The following is a 21409-nucleotide window of genomic DNA, read 5'->3' as shown; positions in this document are numbered from 1 at the left end:
TAGTGTTAGGATAACAAAGTGTGCAAACATGGTAGTGTTGATTAGAAGCTGCTGAAGCCTGTATTACATCCATTAGAAGTGAGTAAATTTAATTTACTGATAAATTATTCAAATTGCCTACTGATTTGATTGTGTTGGAAAACAGTGCAAACTAATGAGAACAGAGATGTACCCCAAAACAACCAGTGCTGAGGACCCCACATCCACCCTGTATGTGTTTGGGAGGGGATTCCTCCAGGCTAACTGGTCCCATGGACTGGACATCCCTTCATGGAGAACATCTTCCACTTGACTTTCTGTGGAAATGGATCCAGTCTGTGCACCTGTGGTGCTTTGTAGTACAAAGCAAAAGGCAACAAGTGGTGACAACTGGGAAATTTGCTTCAAAAGCTCATCATGATCTGAACTAAATCCCCAGTGCAAGTGCAACTGCAGTGTCAAAATTTTCTGTGGTACAGCCAGTAATGCCATTTGATGTTCTGTTTCTACACGAGGCACTATCTTCTGCTTCTTCCCCACAGCACCACCACCAGTCCTCCCACCGAAGGCTTTGAACCCAACACAAAGTTAGGTAGATGATGTTCAGCCTGCTTGCAAAGGAGATGTTCTTTTTTCAGTATGCTGATCCTGTTAACAGAAGTATTTCTTGAAGTCCCTTTCCAAGAAGGAATCCGGCAGATGAGCTATTTGATATTAGCATTATAAAAAACAAGGATTTGTTAACTTGAAGGCCCAGTGAAGTCAGCAGAACACCAGATCAGTGGCTCTTCTACTCAGATTTTCTTAACACTAACCATTGCATTTCACTTAGCTACAGCCATACACACACAGGCTGCAAGATGCCTTGAGAGTAAGCGATAGGAACTCTGGAGAGCTAGCAGCCAGAAGACTGCAAGGGGAAGACATCAGCGTCCCTGGAAGTCTACTACATGTGACAACCAGGCCTTTGGTTTACAACTGCATACTCATAATACCAACAGGTTCAGTGGGACCCATGAGTGACCAGCACCAGGCAGGATCGGCAGTGTGCAGATGTCTCGGAGTGTGAAATGTTTCACAGCTGGTAGGAATGCTTGCTCCCATTGCAGGAAGGATGGAGATGCCTGGGATCAGTGCTGACACAGTGCTCCTTCTTTTCTCAACCCCTTCGACATATCCAGTTGTAGCAGTCTCCCATGGTACTTCCTTGGTGCTCCCACAGGAGGAGGTAACTCATTTAAAGAGTTTGGGTTTGTCCCACTGGACCGCACAGGAAAATTAAACTGCGAGCTTCCTCTGGAGTTTCCTTTTTTAATCTTTTTCTAGAAAACAAGTATAAAAGTGTTCCAGAAGAAATACAGTCCAAAGAACAAATACAGCCCAAAGAACAAAACATTCACATGTATGTCACAATATCACAGCGAAATAATATAATAAATATAATAAAGATATAAAATAATAATTTACAAAAGATGCCTCACGTTTACAGTTGTGTGCAGTGCCACTTAGTTTTACTGTGGGGCTGCAGCACTGTCACACTGCAGTCGTTCTCACTGTTCCGGAGCCAGGTATGTCACCGCAGTGGCAGTCCACAGTGGTCAGCCAATGTAGAAAAGGTCTTTTACAATCATGTCATCTTTCCTGAGCCTGCTGTCATCCTTCTGTGAATTTTCTGCTATCAATATACCAGGTTGAATAACCTTTGGAAAAAACCCTTTAAGCTGCAATTTCCCAACACCTTACTAGTTTTTACTGGCATGTGGTAATGCATATATTTCCAGAACTTCTTGTCTGGAGCAGCAGAAATAGAAGACTTCCAGGTAATGACTGGTAAAATCCGAAGAGCTTTCTTCACTACTGGAGGCAAAGTCTCTGGCTCTTGGAAAGCCTGGAACTTTATTAATACCACTTTGATCTTTTTGTCTTCTAACGCACAGTTCACCGCTGCCTGCAGTTCAAAGATGCTTGGTCCGCTGACGTAGGCTGGGCTCAAAATAATTATTGCTCGTCTGCTTTGTTTAATAGCTGTAACAACTTCATCTGTGTATGCTGGAGAAGAAATGGTGATCGTTACTGCATTCTGCAATGGACTTTTTATCTTATCAGTTCAATAGCTAAACCCCAGACACAAGGAAAACCAAAAATAGGGATGCTGAGCGATCACATAACCCCTGGGAATGTATTTGCTATCAGGGAGTACCGTGGCCATTCTTATGCAGCCTGGAGAACACAACTTGCTGCTCAGGAGGTGGAGGGCACAGCTGAGACTTCAACAGAATTTGTTGCTGCTCAAACAGGGTCTCAAGGCACACTTGGACTTGTCTTTGTCTCTCACAGAGACAGATACTGGGGGCTTTCTAATTACTGCAGGTAGCACTGACTAAAGTTGCTCAGAAAATAACAACTGAAATATTTGGGATCTTCTTTTCCTTCTTCTCCAGGGAATGGAGTCTGCTTGCAAAGAAATTGTTGGACAAGAAGCTTTGTCTCAGCCTAGTAGCTCCCAGCGACCACACTAACGTACGTATTCCTCAGGTGCAGGGGCCAGATATAAAGATCAAAACACCATGAGATTTGAGCAGAAACTCCAGTCCCAAAATATTCCATTTGCTGATCTGGTGCATAAGGTTTTTTGGAAAGTAAAAAACAATTTTATAAAGAACTGAATATTTTCTACCATCCACAGGGACCTTACCTCCTCCTGGAAGAATATCTCTTTCAAGAATACATAACTTGTATCCATATTTATTTTCCAGCATATCTGGAAGAAGCTCCAGGGCAAATTTTCCCTCACTAATTAAAGTAGAGTCACTTTCAGAAGATTCTAGTTTTGCATAGGACACAAACGCATCAAATTCTTTGCCATCTAAAATAAATAAAAAGTAACACTCTATACATTAACAAGTCTGTCTAAAGCATCCAGCTTCTTTCTTAATGCTCAGTTTCCATTTATATCTAACTAGGCAGAACACAAACCTAAAATTATCCATGAAGTACAGCCATCCAGTTACCCAAAGGTCAACCCTTACTCCTCACTGTCTTGCAAATTTTGTAGACATACACTACCAAAGCAAATAAGGAAGCTACAGATGATTGGTGCAAGAAAGTTTAAATCAGGCATTTTTCTGCATTTTCACAAATGTGGTCCAGTTTTCATCAGTGGAAGATCTGGTGCCTTCCAGCAAAAATCCATTTTGTAGACAATGATTCCAAATCTCTCACTTGACCAAACGCTGATTCCAAAAATACTCATCAATGCACAACCTACTTTGAAAGTTTAGTGAATTTTAAAAGAATAATGTACTTAAATATTAACTGCTTGCAAAAGATGTACTGTTCTGTTTCTAATCAGAGAGACTGGTACAAGTAGCAAAGCCTAAATCTGATCCAAGTATCAGCTCAGACACCAAGTACTGACCAGTTCCTGAACTTTGTTTCAGTCTCATTAAAATAATATGTTTGTAAAGTGCAGATGAAAAATACATAAAGAAATTTTCTCATCTTTGAAACACCCTGGTACCAATGATCTGAGTTAGGCTCATTCTTAAATACAAGGCAAAAGCAAATCTTATCTATTTGCTGAATAAAATTTGAACTACACCTGAGGGAGGAGGAAGGAAAATAAAAAGAATTCCCGGTGAAAGAAAAAGGCACAGTCGACTCAGTCCAGTTCCCCGTATGTAGTTGCTTGATGTCGTTGATGAGACTGCAAAATTTGATGTTGGACTATTGGAGACTCAAACCTTTTGGGATGGCAGGACATCCTCAGGCAGCCCAAATGACATCGGACACCTGTGTTCAATCACCTGAGTTGTATCATGTCAATACAGTTATTAGGAACCAGAAAGAAATTCAGCTGTTTATCACCAGGCCTGCTGCAGAGTGAGCCAAGAAGATCTCTAGATTTCACCATATTGACTACGTCTTCATTGCATGGTTCCCATGAGACACCTACCTCCAGCACAGACACCTAACTATAATGGCTAGATGTCATGGGTGATCCCCATGCCTCAGTGTTAACCTCCTGATTTCTATCCCTAGATGTAAGATTAGGATCACAAACCTGAGCTAGAGTCATCAGGTTCCCACAAGATCTAGAAGAGCTCATATGGATTCCAGGGAGTAAAGGAAATACACACAGAAAACTAATGACATGTATGTGCTGGGGTTGAACACCTACGTTCAGAACCAGCATGCAGCAGAAAGTATGTCATCAAAACAAAACATAGGTGTGCAGATTAGGTTTGGAGGCCAAGGATGTGATTAGACAACACACGTTACACCTCCGCTCCTCCCCTCTGCTCCTGGCCACACACTTTCACCACTTCCTTCTACTGGTGTTGAAGCTCTTGTGGTAACAGAGGAAGCTGGTTCACTTTGCTAGCTATTCACCGTCTTTCACCGAGTTATTTTTCTGCTAAGTTGAGCCAATTTAAGCCTACAAGAGCGAATTACCAACAGCAGGCATGCAGGACTAGTGTGGGAATTGCAGGTGGGGCAGAGGGTAACTAGCTTGGTTTAGCTGAACTTCATTTCAGCTACAATCAGAATTGAAGCTCCTTTGAAAACAGTTTTTAAATGACAATAAATTGCACTACAAGCTAGATATTCCTCATTTCACCCACAGAGGTCACTGCAACCTTATTAGACAACAACCATTAATAAATACATCACTTGTTTTCCTTTATAACATTACTATTACAATAGCAAGTTAAAAACAAATACACATTAAGCACCACTAGGAATTACTTTTTTTTTCTCAGAATTGTACAGAAGGACAGTTACAATCTGAAGAACTTTTGGCACAAAAATACCCAAGTTAGTTAAGCAAAGTGACTGCATACGTGGTCTAAAACTGTTAGTACCACACCTTCTGCATTGCTTCTCTCTCCTTGTGGAAGAAGGCAAGATTTTTAAGAGATATATCTGAATTGGCTAAGGAGGAAGCCCAAGGGTTAGAGAGGCATGAAAAAAAAGGTGACCTTACTGCTGTCTTCAACTACCAAATGGAAGGGTACAGAGATGATGGACAGACTCTTCTTTGAGGTGCACAGTAACAGAAGAGAAGGCAACAGACACAAGTTGCAACAAGGGAAATTCACATTAGATGTTAATGAAAACATTTGCACTGTGAGAGTGGTCAAACACTGGAGCATGTTGTCCAGAAAGGTTGTGGAATTTCTGTCCACAAGGTCCTGAGCAACCTGGCCTAGGCTGGCTCTGCTTTGAGCGGGGTGTGGGATCAGATGACTCCCAAGGGTCCCTTCCGACCTTGTGGGATTCTGCAATTCTCTGATTCTGTGTTAAGAGGGACGGGAGAGAAGAAATGATGGAAAGGAAGAAACAGCAAAATTAAGTCATAACTATTGCTTTGCTGCCCTGTGAGCAAGTCCTTTCAGACCTCAGATAACTTGATATGCATCCACATGAAGTGAGAAGGACATAATCCTGTAGGTGAGGACACATTTTATGGCCAATCACCTTAGGCAGAAAACATCTGGGTAAGCACAGCTGGTCTGCACACTCCATGCCCCCATGCTGCAAATGGTGCTGTGTGCATGCAGCACATGAGAGTCAGGGAGCGGGACAGAGGCTGCCACGGTGGAACCCAACGATGTCTTCAACTTCAATCTGTCTCTGTCCTCTTGACATACAGGGTGAGCTCTAAGGGGACTTTCCAGAGGTTCTTAAATCAATTTGTTACCAAATAGAGGGGAAATTTTGCGTGATTTCCCAAATCGCTTTTGCCAGCTGCCTCAGGGCTCACAAAAATACTTTCTAAAAGGACAGTTAATTGTCTCATTGCGTATGTATTTATAGATATCTAGATACAGTTATTTCACACGCAGGTATAATCTGCATATACAGATGCAAACACAAAAGCAGACTCAGGCACCTATACCTCAAGCTGCATCAAGATTCAAGAATTTTTAGAAAAATTTCCTTGGGCACCTACTATCAGATTTCTTTCAATCCATGTAAGAAAATAATATGGTAAGTTCTTTGAAGTAGGCACTGTCATTTCTGATATATTTTTACACTGCCTACTATGTTGGAGGCCCATTTTAGCTGAGATGATAGGGAAATGCTACTACGGATATTTGAAATATTGGAAGCTGATCACTCTTGTGTAAATGTCAAAATGGTCAACATAATTTTTAGAAATGAAATATGAGTATTTTCCAAACATACACATCTTGATGCCCTATATCATCTTATTTCTCTCCTTTGTTTATTCTTCTAAGAAATTATTTGGATTCAAGTGAAAAAGGACTCTGGAGTCCTTCACTTAGTTCTACAGGGACATTTGATTCTTGTCCACAGGTTCTGTTGAACACATTGGGAGAATGAAGTTAAAATGTTGACGATGCTCTATTATTCCCTGCAAAAGGACTGCCAAAATCCAACTTCCTGCTCTAATTTTCTGTGGGGAAATTAGGCAGCTTGTAAAAGGCTAACTGTGAGTGTTAGAGCCAATCTACTAAAGGCTAACAGTTGGGTTTAGATATTTCCTCCACACTGCCTGGCTTTTTTCCCATCTGAATGCAGTGAGCATCTTGCTACCTTTAACAGACTTTGTATCAGCTCAAAGAGAAGAGGGTCCTTAAGAAAATGTAATTAAATGGTTAACTCACACCAGATTAACCCATATGGCAAAAGGCAGTAGAAAAACTGGAGAAAATGAATATTATATAATGTTTCTTACCTCCTGTAGTTTCGCTGTGGACCAGATAACTTCGGTACATGAGCACTATTTCAATCCAGTGCTGGTAAATAAAGGCAGTGCACAAAAGGAATGCAAATAGAGTAGAAATGGCACTGCACAGTACGTATAAGAGAAACACTGTAGAAAGAAAAGGGTCTATCATAACTCAAGCTTTCCAAAATAATGTTGACACTTAGATGAAAAACTCAGTCCAGAAATGGGGGCAAACCATCTCACAGTATTCATTCTTGCCCCGCTGGCAAACTTTAGGGAAGTCAGGAATTCATTTAGCTGCAAACCTTAACATAAAGTTTCAGTCTACCATCAGGGACCTTTTTTGACTGGTATGAAAAGCCAATCTGTGATGGAAAGCACAGAGAAAACGGTCTGTGGTATGCTCAGCAGGGCAGAAAGCAGTCATCACTTGAGATGGAAAAATCACATCAGAACACACAGAGCTGCACACAGTGCCCTGCTGGAGGCTTCCTGTGCTACTCCAATGATGAATCTCCACTGTGAACTACGATTCAACGGTTTAATTTCCATATTGATTCTGGTTCTGGCCTTTGCTTGAAAGGCTGCCACATTCATATCAGTAATGGTAACTTCTCAGAAAGATGCATGCTAAGGACTGGGGAAACAAACAGAAATGACCTATGAAAATCAAGGAATACTATTGCTTTCAGCAGCTGCTCTGCTTCAGTTTAGTAGATTGCCTGTTAATGTTCAGAGATGCTACTCTCCTCTTCTTCCTCCCAGTTACTCTTGAGCTTCTACTTGGGCCACCTGCCTGCAGAAAGTCCCCAGATACCCCCATCCTTCTGAGTAGTCCTCAGAATAATGCGCCTTTCTAGACATCTACAAATCAAACTTTTCCCATCCAGCTTCAAGAAACTTCTGCAGCTGGCTAAAAAGCCAGTGTCAATGGGAAATGAGTTAGTAGCAGCAAGTAAATCAAAACGTGTCTCCAAGGGCAAACAGTCATCCGTCAATAGTTTTACCTCTCTGCTTTCTTTTCAGCTGGATCACAGCGGTGGCATTGCCCACCGAATTCTCAGCAAAGCATGTGAAGTTGCTTCTGAGGTCCCTTTCGGTAACTTCTTTCAGTTTCGCAACATGAAGAAGTGTGTGCCCCTTTAAACCTTTTGGATAAACACTACAGAGAAAAAAAATATATTTGCATGATACTTTTGTTATTCATTCACACAATACTCAAGTGTCTTAAATAAAAAGAAAGAGGAGTTTGCAACTTCTTAACATTCAGCTTGAACTTTTAGCAGCGATCCAATATTCTGGTTTGGAACTTCAATTTGGTTTTTACATTGTAAGAAAATACTAACGTCAAAGTTCTGCAGACTGAGAGGTTTATTCTTAATACATCAGCTGAGCAAAATGCTTAAGCACTTGCCTAGTTTTAAAAATATAGCCCCCTTTGTCACCTTTAAGATTATTTGTGTTTTTCTAAGATGTAAAACATTCCCCAGTGGAGATGCAGGGAAGTGAAACTTCAGAAACGAGTCCCAAGAGAGAACTAGCTGGGCAAAAAGATTGAGCAGCACAGCCTCTTGCACAGAGGTAAAAAGTCCAAGGGCAGGATAGATAAACAGAATAAGAGAGATACAAGGCTCAGAAGTATAGGCAATGAAGCGGTAACAGAGGAATCCCTTTGGAGCTGAGAGAGGGTTGTGGGGTACACATCTGTGTCTGCAGCCACTCATGAATACCCAGGGTTTCTGAGTCTCAACATTTCTCTTTGAAAGCCACAAGTACAGGAGTCTCTGTGTGGTCCTGAAGGCGCCTCACATCATGCTATTGCAAAATGAGAGTCTACCATGGCCCTACCTCTGCTAACTCAAGATACACAGGCATGAGCATGGGCAAGGATTCAACCTGTACTGGAAGTCTGTTGGGGATGTTTTATTCATTCGGGTTTTAAAAAAATAAACAAACAGAAATTGTATGCATGCAGAAAGCAAAAAACTTGGTGAGAAGAACATTACGAATCTAAACATTCAAATGTTAGGAAAATCCAATTTCCAATCTACTTCATGACTGAGTGTGTGTGTGTGCATGTGTGTGTGTGATACCATAATTTGCTGGGGTTTTTCCCATATGACTCCTATTAAGAACTTGATTTTAGCAGTGACAGCAGGGCTTTTGCTTCCCCCAGTGTACAGAAAAGTTTTCCCATAAAGATGACTCAGGGCTTGCCCGTGTTGCCTCCACTATGTTTCTTGCCCAAGTCGGACACTGCATAAGTGAATGAGACAGGCAAGTACAGGAAGGAAAGAGAAGTGTGGTGACTATTTGGGTTGTCCCCAAATCACAGGAAATCTTTCCCCTACGTGTTGCTTCTCTGCAGGGTCCGGTTAATTCTTGCCAGGGAAGACTCCTGAAATTCAGTGTCCTGAAATTTAGTGCTGTAAGTCCTCAGACTGAGTCAATAAGCACACCCCAATGTCTGAGGCACCCAAATTCCTTTCAATGTCTGCAGTACTGTTTTACTGATTTGGGTTATTCCCCACTTGGAGACAGCTTCCAAAGACAAATTGTGTGAGTTGCCAGCCGGGCACAACAGAATGAACACTTGAAAAGAGCTGATGCAGGCATAGGCCACCAAGCACCATCCGTGTTGAAGCCGTCCATGAGCTAAAGCTTTAGGAAGAAGAGCTAAGATTGCACAGAAGGTTTGCATGTATGGCCATCAATATGTGCTTCTGTATGTGAAGTGCACATGCCTGTCACATGCTCATGGACCTACATTAACATGTTAAAGAACAGAGGCTTCTGAGTTTCTTTCAGTAAAATGTATTCAGTAAAGCTGTTGTAGAAGGATTTTTGCAGTTGCTGACTGTAGTAGTAATCAGACTACTGTTTTTTTTTCTTACCTTGTTTCCTGATTCAATTTCTCATTTATATTTTCTTTGTTGTTTCTTTTCCATGTTACCCTCATCAGAGAAACTTTTTCAAACCCAAATTGTACACGGCATTCCAATTCAAGTGGCTTTCCTGGAACAAATTAGCACAGGAAAACCATACGTGGACGTCACCAGAATATTTTTCTCTTAAATAGCCTGGGATCTGTATAACATACGATGCTTCCTTTAATACCCACAAAGATATATATCAAGAAAAAAACTTACATTTTATATACAATTCTCATATTCCTAGAGAGCAAAGCTGCTTTGCTTTGTCAAGATCTATCATTATCTCACCATACCTCATTTAAACATTTTCTTTCACTTCCAGATGAGGAATCGAAACTTACCAAGCTCTGCCTCGAGAATCACCACACCACTGGGATACAAGAAGTTTGGTGGATGGATAGTGGTTTTTGCTGCAATGAGCAGGAATACTGTTAATAACTATAATGCTATCATCAGTGCAGAAGACCAGAGAAAATATCTTACAGAATTTTCTTTCTCAAATGTTAGGTGGAATTTAGACACCTAAGTCCATGAGTATATTTACAGTTGTTGAGGTGTCTGAGAGTTCACAGATAAGGCAGTTTTGACCACAAAACTTGTGTAGCTACTTAAAGACCTGCTGTCTCTGCTACTCTGAGGCATTGCCATTCTTACACGGGGAGCTCGCCGTCTAGCCTGCACTTCAGGTTATTTAGGATTCAGAAACCAGGTCCTCCACTTGCAAAACGCCCTGAAGGACTCAGTCCTCATACCAGTTCCCTGCCAAGCCCCATTCCATGCCCAGTAAGCACGCATACAGTGCACACACCTCATTCACAAGCACAGGTACTTGCATTAAAATAATCTTTCTTTTTTCTCCCCTTCCCCCCCCCAAAAAAAAAGAGCTGCCAAAGGACACAGTTAATGACATCCACTGGCTCTGATATCCTAGGAAAGTCCCATACTGCAGGAAATGGTGCCACATAACCTTTTTTTTTTTTTTTCAACCCAAGCCAAAGCACAGAAATGTATGCAAGATGCAGGGGGAATATATATTTATAAGGCACGCTTCAAGTGTTTTTCTGACTGTGCTGTGGAGTGAGGGAAAAGAACTGAGAAGCACAGTGCATTAGCTCAGATTCAGCCAGATCAGAATAAAAGCAGAGCTAGTTCAGACCTGCTTGGAAAATATTGTGGGAATATGGCCAGAGAGAAGAGTGAAGGAGCGCTAGACATTGTAACCCAGCACATAGAGGTCTCAAAAGTTAGTGAGATGTGGTTTCCAGGCCCTGTCCTGATGGGGTGTATATATTTTTCCCATAACTTTTTAGAACCATACGTATCAAATATCTGCAAAAAAGAGACCAGCTATTTCAGAGGAGTGCTGTCCTCACTAGACCATAGAACCAGATTGCCTCCCCTGACATCTTTCTTTCACTCCCTAAATCTTGTCTCTCTTCCACAGAGTGGCCCACTTTCTACCAGGATGCTGAGAATAGGTCCTGTGCTACTGTCATACAGAAACAGCTGTACTGGGTCCATCCAGCTCAGGGTATAGAACAAATGTACCTATGCTTTCCTCTGGGACCTCTGATTGACTGGAGTGACTGGCACGTCTGACGAGAGTGTCTTACAACACTCAACCACAGATATCTGGAGAAAAGCATAACTACGTCCCTTGTGTAGCAAACGAAACAGTCTCCCTCGCTTGTGATCGTGAGTTGTGGGCACGCTCCCTCGCACCGTGTTGACATTGTCCAACAGCACTCTGCCAGGCAGCACCTGGGCTTCCCCTGAACGGCAGTAGAGAACAGTAAATATTACGGAAAAGGTTACCTGAATTTGAAGGAGTATATAAAGCCATGCCATATCACTGTGCCATAGAGTTCTGCTCAGTTTTATTTAGTAATCCATCCAAAGCCTAAAAGAGTAGGTCATGCAGGCAGAAATGCTTTCCCCCAAACAGCACAGGCCACAACAAATGGCTTGTATGTTTGTTTGTTAGACTGGTCGGAGGTCTCCTGTTTCCTCCACTGTTAAAAAGTCATGTGGGAGATGGGCAGTGATCCCACCAACATCACCTTTCTCATCATCCTCAAGTGAAAAAAATGAAGGTCTCATCCATGCCACAAGGAACAATTTTGGTATCTAACTCCTACTTTCACTTAAGCCTCTACTTCAGGGACAGAGGTAGGACTGCTTTCGTCCACATTCCCCATGCAGGATTAGCACTCCTCCCTCCTAGCACGTCAATATCTTCCTAACACTCCCCATACAGTACGTGGCGAACATTGGCACCAGTTGGAGTTTCATGAATTCTACTCCCAGATCAGGACATCTAAATTCTTTTCTGGATTTGATCCCCACTGTTAGGAACTACAATAAATCCAAGGCAGAATTAGATCTCAAAAGTTATGGTTTTGTATGCTACGTGTTATTACTGAACATTGATGGTTCTAGTGAATGTCCCAAGATGTCCACAGAACGTTGGAAGATGATTTTAATGATTGTGTAGCTAATTCAGTTTATGGGTTTTTCAGAACAAGAGCCTGAACAAAAGACATAAATAAAGTAGGAAAGAATAGAGAAAGCATACTTTACCTGAGGTATTTTATTCTGAGTTTTTATATTACTCACCAATGACTTCTACTGTTACTGCTGTTCTCACTGTCCACTTGGTAGTGTTGTCATACAGAGTGTAATCACACACATATATTCCAGCATCTTTTTCATAGGTTGGATTCAAGTAGATTTCATCCTGCTTAAGCTTTAGGCTTTGTCTGCTTTTCCTATGTTTTATCTGATGACCATCCTAATGAAAAAAAAATATAGAGGAATTCAAAGTCTTTTTGTTGTTGTTGTTGCTGTTATTAAATTATATTTTAAGATATTTGGATAGGATTACCATGGCAATAGGGCTAAGTCAGACTCTTTCCACTGAAGCCCCAAAAAAGATTTATTAGGAGCCTGAGAACTTTTTTCAGTTACATTAAAAAATTGTGGTCTATAATACATGAATACCATTGTCTTTTTTAAAAAATTATTTAAAATTTGTGGTTGCTGAGAGAAACGTGAAATCATGAACCTAATGTGAATTAAATTCCTATTACTAAAGAGCAACAAAAAGCATCACTTTTTTGATGGACTGGGTATTTTTTATTTTGTAAATAAATTATTTTGAAAGCATTTTCATGTTATTTTATGAGAAGTAAATCATGGGTTTGGATTGTCTGAGATAGATTGACAACACTGTCACTAGTTTTAAAAGGATGTAACCTGACTATTTTTTGAAAAGTACCCCTATTTTTCATCTTAGTATACTCATATTCTCTAAGACCACTAAGAGTTTTCCTTAAATTAAATTCCTGGAAAAAAATCCACTAATGCAAAATGGAAAGAATCTTCCTAAATTCAGTGGGCTTCAGGACAAGATATAGGTAAAGATGTACCTCATTTAAAGTTTGAAAGTAAATGAAGAGTCACTTTGACTAGATCATAATTCTACTTGTTAGAATAAATAATAGCAGGTAGTAAAATGCACAATTGAAATTCCAATCATTTTCATTTGCTCATTTATACAGGTTTAGATGGTACATTACAGTCCTTACAAACACAACAGAAATAAATTTTAGCTTGTAAGTATTTTAGTGGTCATTTGAAAAAAAGTAAGTCAATAATGTTTCAGTGGAATAGTGTTTCATTCAAAACAGGAATTTAGGAAAGAATAATTTGAAACAATAATCTTAAAATAATTTTGTTTCTAACAAGGCCACTTTTTCTTTGGTATATTTGATGTTTTCGGGATTTAAAATGTCAAAACAAAACTTAGAATTTTAAATTTCAATAATATGTCAGTTTTGTAAAGAACTTATTTTGATTCTCAATTACTTCAATTTCTTAGCTGAAGAGAAAGCACTTCTAGGCTTCTCTTTCATGGATTAATATTTTGAGTGAGGCAAATTTCTTCAAAACTCTTACTTACAGATTTGATGTATTGCAATTCAATATTCTACTTTTGGGTTTAATTTCTCATGCTGCATTGTCTGCCAAAGAAAAGTTCAAGAACCTATGGCACTTGAGCATTAACTAGACCTAAAGCTATACCTCCACTGAGCTCTTACAAATGCCCAAGAGAGTGACTCTTACCTTGTACCATTTTACATCTTGCTTTCTTATATGGCTGTAGCATTTTGTCCCAGGACAAGTTATTGAATTCCCACTGCCAGCAAGAAGATATAGCATATTTGTGTCATAACCTGAACATTTTGCCGCCTTCTTTGTTTGAACCTCCAAAACAATTTTGAGACATGGGAATTTTTCCCTGAGTGATACAGAAAAAGAAGTTAAACATTTAATACACAAAACAAAGCAATTAATTCTTGCATAGAAATACCAGCTTTTTGCTCCATTACATACCCTATCACACAGATGTACACTCCAGAAGCACTGCCCCTTACTGGCTTAAACCACAGTGCACCCCCTTGGAGAGCAGGATTAGAGCTTTCCTTGATAGCCTTCAGTGGCTCTTTATCTTTCTGATGCCAGAACCATTTCACCTTATGTTCTTTCAGAAGTGAGTTCTTATAAACGTGGGTAGTGTCTCTATCCGGTAAAGCACATTCTAAAACAAACTCCTCATCGCTAATAGCACGATACCATATCTGAGGTTCAACATGGGGACATCCTGAAAAGCAGGACAATAAGATATCAGCACCACCTGAAAGAACACACAGTCAACATGATTAAAAAAAAAAAATTAGGAATACTACAAAAATACTACTTTACCTTTCTTTGTGTTAAATAATTTTTTATATGGCCAGACGCTAGGCTAATAGAGAATTGTAAACATGAAATTTGCCAATGTTCTCAAAAGCTTATTCAAAGGTTTCCAAAGGTTTATTAGGACTTTTTCAAAAGCCCAATGTGAAAATAGCTTAAGATTTTTAAGCAACTGAAGGTTTTCACATAGGTGCTAACCTGTTAAACCTCAACCCTGTAAAAAAACAGATGTAGGTCTTCTAGCTCTCCTCATATTAACGAGAAGAGATTGACATGAACCTGAAGAAGCAGACCCTGCTCGTCACACTCCCTATTGAGGGTAAGACTGACAAGCATTATCATGTCACTGCTTTCAAATCTTGCCGCTCTTATGTTTCAGTTACAGTCACTAAAATTAGACAAATTTTTGGATTCTGAAAGTTGTGGTCACCCAGTCTTATCCCAAATGCTCTCAGGGCTGACCGATCTTGCTGTGTAAACCCTCCTGCCAGTCAGGATGTGGTAACCCCTGAAAGTATGGCAGGACTTCACTTCAGCAGAAGGGAGGGCATGACTTCTTCGGTTCCTTGCCCGGCCACCTGGGAGACTCTTCGCAGTTTCAGTTTCTCTCTGCGAACTGAATTGGATCAAGCTCCTCCAGAGAGATTATGTGGGTGGAAGACTTTGATACATCCATCTCACCCTGCCTTTCTCTTCCTTCTTCCCCCCAACAGGCTTGGAACAGCTGCTGGAGACTTAAAGGAGTCACAGAAGCAATTCATTTGCTCCATTTGGTTCTCAGAAATTCTCCTTTACATTTGCCCTTTTCTTTTCATTGGGGAACTGAGTTTTGAATCATATTAGCATCAACTGTATTACCAACACTTAAAAAGCTTGCAGAAAGGCTAGAAACAGCTCTTTCCCTGACACAAGCATGAACAGGTGCACAAAAAGCTCAGGAAGGCATGGCAAAATGCAGATCCATTTTTCTCAGCTGTCAATAAGCACCACGAACACCAAACTTTACCAAAACAGACTCTTACCTGGCAAGTTAATCTCTCTAACTTCTGCCCCACTGACAAACAATGCTAGGATCCAGCACAAAGTGAGCATGATTATCAATTTTGGTTGATATTCTGAGACATTTTCTTTAAGAATCATCTTGCTCTCTGTAAAAGAGGAAAGCAGATCTTTTTTTTTGTAAATAACACTCCAGTAAGGTAGATGATAGGCAGTTACATATTTTGTCATGTAGCTCTATAAAACTTAGTGGACAGTATTTCCTAGATATTATGCTTTTAAAAAATGGGGTTTGCAGCACTCTTCCTGCTCATACTATTTCACACAAATGCAGGATAGATGATAAGAATATGCAACAGTCTCATTAAATACATCTTGCATAGAGTTGCTCACAGATGGATTTCCAAGTTATTCCTACAGCAATACAGAACTCTACAGCTGGAGTGGAAATGCAGGTCTTTCAGCACCTGTTACTGTTAGAGGAGGAACTGGTCCTCTAAGATGAGTGATAAGATGTCAAATAACAAAATCAGTTTTACTTAATGACAACTATCAGCAAGAAACTGAGAAAGGCATAACTGGCACCAAAATCCACGGAGCTCTCTTGCATCTTGAAGGCAAACAGGCCCACAGTGTGTAAACTGGATTCCTTTGGGATTACACCAAATCTGAAGACTTGCTGCAGCTGCAAATGGCATTGAGTCCATGGGACTATGCAGAAGTAAAACCCTCAAAGCATGTACTGTGTGGACACCAGGTCTTTGGTTCTAAGTCTTTCACCCAAGTGACATGCTCTTACTGGGCTTTATTACCAGCTAAAATGGACATACCCTAAGATGTCCACTAGGGTCAGCAAAGCAACCTAAAAAACCCTTCTTCTCCTTCATGACTTACGTGCATGTGCAGCATCAGGCCTCACTCTGCACCACAGTACTGTGCTGCACTGCTTGAATGACCTTAGCAGAAACCTGCTGAACAGGGTAACACCCGCGCCATCATAAGGTGTCAGCTCTGTGGTGTGCCACCCGTGAGCTGAGACCAGGAACACCCAAGGCATTTGCCACAAGGCACTCAGCTGCACCCAGATCCCTATATTACAGCACCCTGTCCAAGGTGAAACCCCAAACCCTACTGTATGAAGTGTTTTGCCTCTCCTATTTAAAGATTTGATCTGTGTCCCACAGCCTTCTGAGCCACAGGGATAGAGGGAAGGCAGGCTGTCAAGCATGCATATTCAACAGCCATGGCTTAATTTGGGTATTACATAAGAACATATCCAACACTTGTGACTGACATGTCTGGAGTGCCTGATTCAGGATCTCGGTGAGTAAAGGCTATGTGCACATCAAGCATCTGAGACCTCAAGGAGCTTTTTTTCTTTTGCTCATGTGGCCGCAGAGTGACTCTGCATTTGCACAGCTGCTAGAGAGGCACTGAGTCAGCCCGAGGGAAAAAGAAGAAAAGGTCAGGCAAAGGCTAGTCCCTTGTCTGCTGGCACCTCATGCAAATCAGACACGACTCACACAGGCAGGCAGCAGGAGAGCATCCAGTGCACACTGAGCTAGCAAGAGCCGTGAAGAGAACTCCCACTCGGCACTTTTTCAGGCAGCTATTCTATGTAGAGAGGAGTACTTTAGTCACCATTCTCTTCAGCATGTTTCTATTCCTTTCAACGGAATGATCTATTTTTACGCTCAGAGGTCACATGGAGTAGGTTAACTCATTTGTCTTAACCCACCCTGGTGCTTTGTTACAGATTGGCTGCTGCCAACAGTCATCGGCCCATACATCTTTTAAAATCATCCTGAAACTCCAAGCCGATGAGTAAGTCTGATTAAAGAGACAATGTTTCCTACCAGCACTGGACAAAAGCCATCCTAAACTTTAAGACGACTGTTCTTATCCACTGCATAAAGTTTAATGGATCCTGACTCTTTTGAATCTGTGTTTATGCCAGTTGTGAAGACCTCTCTCAAGGCATTCATTACAGCTGTAGCTCGGTCCCTATTCACGCTGTATAAAACAAAGGATGATGTTTTGAGTTATGATGTCACCCATCAGCCCAAATGACAAAGGCATATTGGTGCCAGTAGCAAGCAGGACCCAAGGGCCTTGTGTGTGATTCACTGCTGCAGTCCGTTCGGCAGGTGAGACGCTGCAATGGGTCCCTGTTGTCAAAACTGGAAGGTCTTGTCTACTTTTCCGTCCTTCCCACTTCCCTCTCCCTTGATCCCAGAAGAACATTCCAGCCCCTCTCCTGTGACAGCTCTGGCCCTCTCTGGTGACTCAGTTCAATCTGTTAAGCCATCAGAAGCTATCCGAGGAGTGCCTGACCTGGCACAAGATAAGCAGTGGAAGCGTTTACTTCCCAGCTGCCCGTTTGTCTGTAATCGGGGACACGCAGGCTACGTGTAGCAAAACCACACCGAGTCACCATTCACAAAGCGTTTAATAACACCAGTGATGTATAATCTCTCTGCTCTCCACTTTACCACCATACTAACAAAGCCCTCTTCAAGCTCAAAAGGTCACCACAAATGGGGAAGCAGTGTGAAAGGGAGGGTTAACTAATGAATGTTATAACTTCGGTTAGCCATCTCTATAATTTTCTGTTGTCCTTTGCTAGCCATGGGAAAACACACTACCGCCAATCTTTCTGCTAACTGATAACACTTCTATTAGAGAACCTCAGAAACTTTGCATTTTTCTAGTGCTTAAAAAGTATGGTAGCATGTGAAATTAAGTGTCATCTTGCAAGTGTGCTTGACAGGAAGCAAGAAATTCACAGCAGAAGCAGACAGCAATTACTCAAGGAAGGGGATACCTGAAACAGGATAATCTAAAACTGACCATTCAGGTGTATTTGCACTGCAGGTGGACGCAATGTGATTCAGTGACTCAATACATTCAGTGACTCATTTTATCTTTGTCAGTATCTGCCAGAAAAAGAAAAGCACTCTACTCTGGGCAAAGTATTATCAAGGGTCTCTCTGCCTTCTCCTGCCATGTACACACACATTTTATCATACCCTTAGTCTAGGAATTTAGGATGCCATTTAACTGGAAAGTAACTTATATACAAAGGAAACTAATGTGGTCTTACATAATTTCCTTTGGTAAAAAAATGTAAGAGAGAAGAATAAGAACTGTATTATTTGGCCTATGTTTCAACTTAAAGGACTCTCACAAGAAAACAGTAAATCTCTATTTCATAGCATTTTGTGTGCATTTACATAAAACATAAGCAAAAGAAATCAAAATCAGTTTCTTAAGAGCTGCACCGAGTTTCATGATATCTCTGAAGTGTAGTAAAGAGTGCCGTGCCACTATCTTACCATCAACTATTCTGATGAAAATCACTTCAGTGTCAGAGCTATCAATTCCTGTGTCTTGTTTTGGATTTACATCATGGAAAGGCAAACCTAATTTGATTCTAAGAGTAAGATTAGTAATAGTCACTCAGAAGAAAAAAGCTTCATCATGTCTATAAAGCAAAAAAAAAAAAAAAAAAAATCTAATGAAGCTACTTACTAACACACTACTGTTTGGTCTGACCAAGAAATTAAAACCAATTTACTTTAAAATGCACATTCAAAGACAATAAAACCAACTCACCTGTCAAGCAGATGGGGTAGGGAGGGCTAAAATCTGAAGCTAAAAGCTATCATTAAAAGAAATAATTATCTGAAAATCTTACCTGCACATCCTACTCTACATGATAAGAATTGTGGTTAGTTTTAGCTCTGCACCGTGTTGAGTCTGTTTCCTTTACAGGAATTTCCTCTACCTCACTGTCATCATCCCTTCCTTTCTCAGTTCAGTTGCGTTAGGTTCAAAATTTCTGGGTCATTTTCTTGTAAAAAGAACAGGGGAAAAAAGTTTGCCCCTAGTAAAAGATCAAAGCCTTTTGGGTTTTAAAATCTTCTATTTGTGTGCAAAATGCGTTGGACTCTTTATTTTGCTTCATTTAAGGTCATGAAGGGTAAAAGTTTATTTCTTTTGTGCCCAAATGCTGGCACTAGATGGTTCCAAAAAAGTGTGTAATATCTGAAATCTACAAGAGAGCCATATTTCTACCCAACACTAAATAATATTCACTAGAAGAGCAGAGGTCTCCTTATCCTTCATTGCCTCAGCTACTTTCCACACCTACTGCAAGCAGGGACTATAAGGGGGCTGTGACACACATTTTCTATCTGTGTCCTCCCAGTTAAGCCCTGTTGGTTACCCCAGTGCAGCTTTGGCAGAAAGAGAAAAGAGAAGCCCTGACGAGTATGAGCTATCTGTGACTTGCCCCTTGGACCTGCTACGCAGGCAGAGCACTTCAGCGTATACAGTCCCACATGGTCCAGCCCCTCTTCCAGGCTTCCTGTATGAACGCGAAACCCACCAAAGACAGGCTGCACAGTGGCTCAAACTACACAAAAGCATCTGAGAGCACCTTGTCATCAATTCAGACCCCACTTCTCCCTATTTCAATAGAGGTCATGTAAATATATAGGTCCATCGGTTTGCACCAGACTTATTTCAAGAACAGGATGACATTTCTTCTTTTCTTGTGTGAAGTTCACTCTCCCAACTGCAAATTGGATCAATTGCTCTATCTCCACAACAAGCATCTAAAAAAGGCTTTTTGCTATGTAAGAGGCAATTGTAATGTTACCTCTGTTTATACACGTACCTTTAGGCAATGTCCACTATTAATGCTTGGTTATATTGGGTCCTGAGTGTTTGGAAATTTAAAATGTCTGTTCACAGCTTCTGCCATGTGTTTATTTCTCTTCCCTTTCCAGAACAGAGCCCATTGACGATCAAGCTTGGTGATTGCCTCCCAAACCATCTTCAGTGTTTTGCCCCAATACAAAATATGTTTGGTATATAAGTTACAAAAGGCTCCAATACATATCCCTGGAGGTTTCAGTATAAAGAGTTAAGCTTTTTGAAGGTGTCCTTTCTGACTAGAAAAAAAACCATTTTACTCTTCTCTTCTCTTGAAGGAATTATAGAATGCAACACAGATAAAGTCAAGCCCATGCCACCTTCAAGCCACTGCTCAGACTATCAGAAAGAGAGGATGGTTCTTTCCCAAAGATGCATCTCACAGACACAAAATATACTTCATTCATTTTAAGTACTAATTGTCATACTCTACAAGTAATAGGTTTATTACGTTCCAAAAATTAAGTAGAGCAATCCAACTGCTAGAGCAGATCTTAGACTTACAACAGAAGCACCAGTCACGTAGAGTTTTGAAATCTATGCTGCCAGAAAACTGAGTGGTATGTCATACTGGTTACAACACTACGAAAATGTTGTCAAATACTAACAAATATTTGGCTGAGCCTCTGCTCCAATTCACCCCTTTATCTTTTGTAAAAGTAATATATATGCTAAAAAAGCAGCTTCACACACCTGTACTTCCCAGGTTCAGATCTACCATTTGCTGCTAGAGCACATTTATAAAGGAGAGGGTAAAGGAGTGCTCCAGAATACCCTCCCTGCTTCCTCTCTCTCCCTTCCCTCTCCTCCCACTCACTCACTCACTCACTCATCTAATATATTTTATACTACATCCCCAGGAAATTGCAGGCTGCGTTCTCAGGAGTGCTTCCCCACCCTTGTGGAAAGTCAAGGTAAGGGTCCATATCTTACCTTGTCCATCTCACTTTTGCTCAAACGTTTTGCCAGCCAAGAAGCGGGGGGGAAAATGCACCATCTCAGTGTGTATGTAGTGTAGTCTTATCGTACTGGGAGGATTACATCTCTTTATTATTCTGTCACTATTCTGGCTTGACACATTTACACATCACCTCCTCCTCTGCCCAGCTATGGTTAACACTGAGTGGTAACAAATTTTCCGCTCCAATTATCTTCTACACTGAGTCAGTGGTGTTGGTTCTGCTGTCACAGGAGGTGTCTGAACAATATCTAAACATGAACCTCTGTCCGTTTTGTACTAGGTTATGCAGTCAGTGAAAAGGCATACAGTCAAGGGCATCTTACGGAGCAGTGCGGTGACTCGCCTATTATTCCTCTGTGA

General features: G+C 40.9%; 1 protein-coding gene across 1 annotated transcript; it reads right to left on the bottom strand.

The window, feature by feature from the left end:
• Positions 1 to 1657: 1657 nt before the first annotated feature.
• On the bottom strand, positions 1658 to 15462 carry IL18RAP (interleukin 18 receptor accessory protein; the record flags this gene model as incomplete). Its single annotated transcript, XM_082014420.1, has 10 exons — positions 1658 to 2028; positions 2675 to 2845; positions 6686 to 6823; positions 7687 to 7841; positions 9574 to 9694; positions 9954 to 10022; positions 12229 to 12403; positions 13738 to 13912; positions 14008 to 14275; positions 15393 to 15462. The coding sequence occupies 10 exons, from the start codon at positions 15460 to 15462 to the stop codon at positions 1658 to 1660; spliced, it is 1713 nt and encodes a 570-aa protein (XP_081870546.1).
• Between the last annotated feature and the right edge of the window lie 5947 nt (positions 15463 to 21409).

The sequence above is a fragment of the Phaethon aethereus genome (assembly GCF_964289735.1).
Source record: "Phaethon aethereus genome assembly, chromosome: 1".
Taxonomy (NCBI): Eukaryota; Metazoa; Chordata; class Aves; order Phaethontiformes; family Phaethontidae; genus Phaethon; species Phaethon aethereus.
The sequence above is the reverse complement of the archived record's forward strand: the minus strand, read 5'-3'. Positions and strand labels throughout refer to the sequence as shown.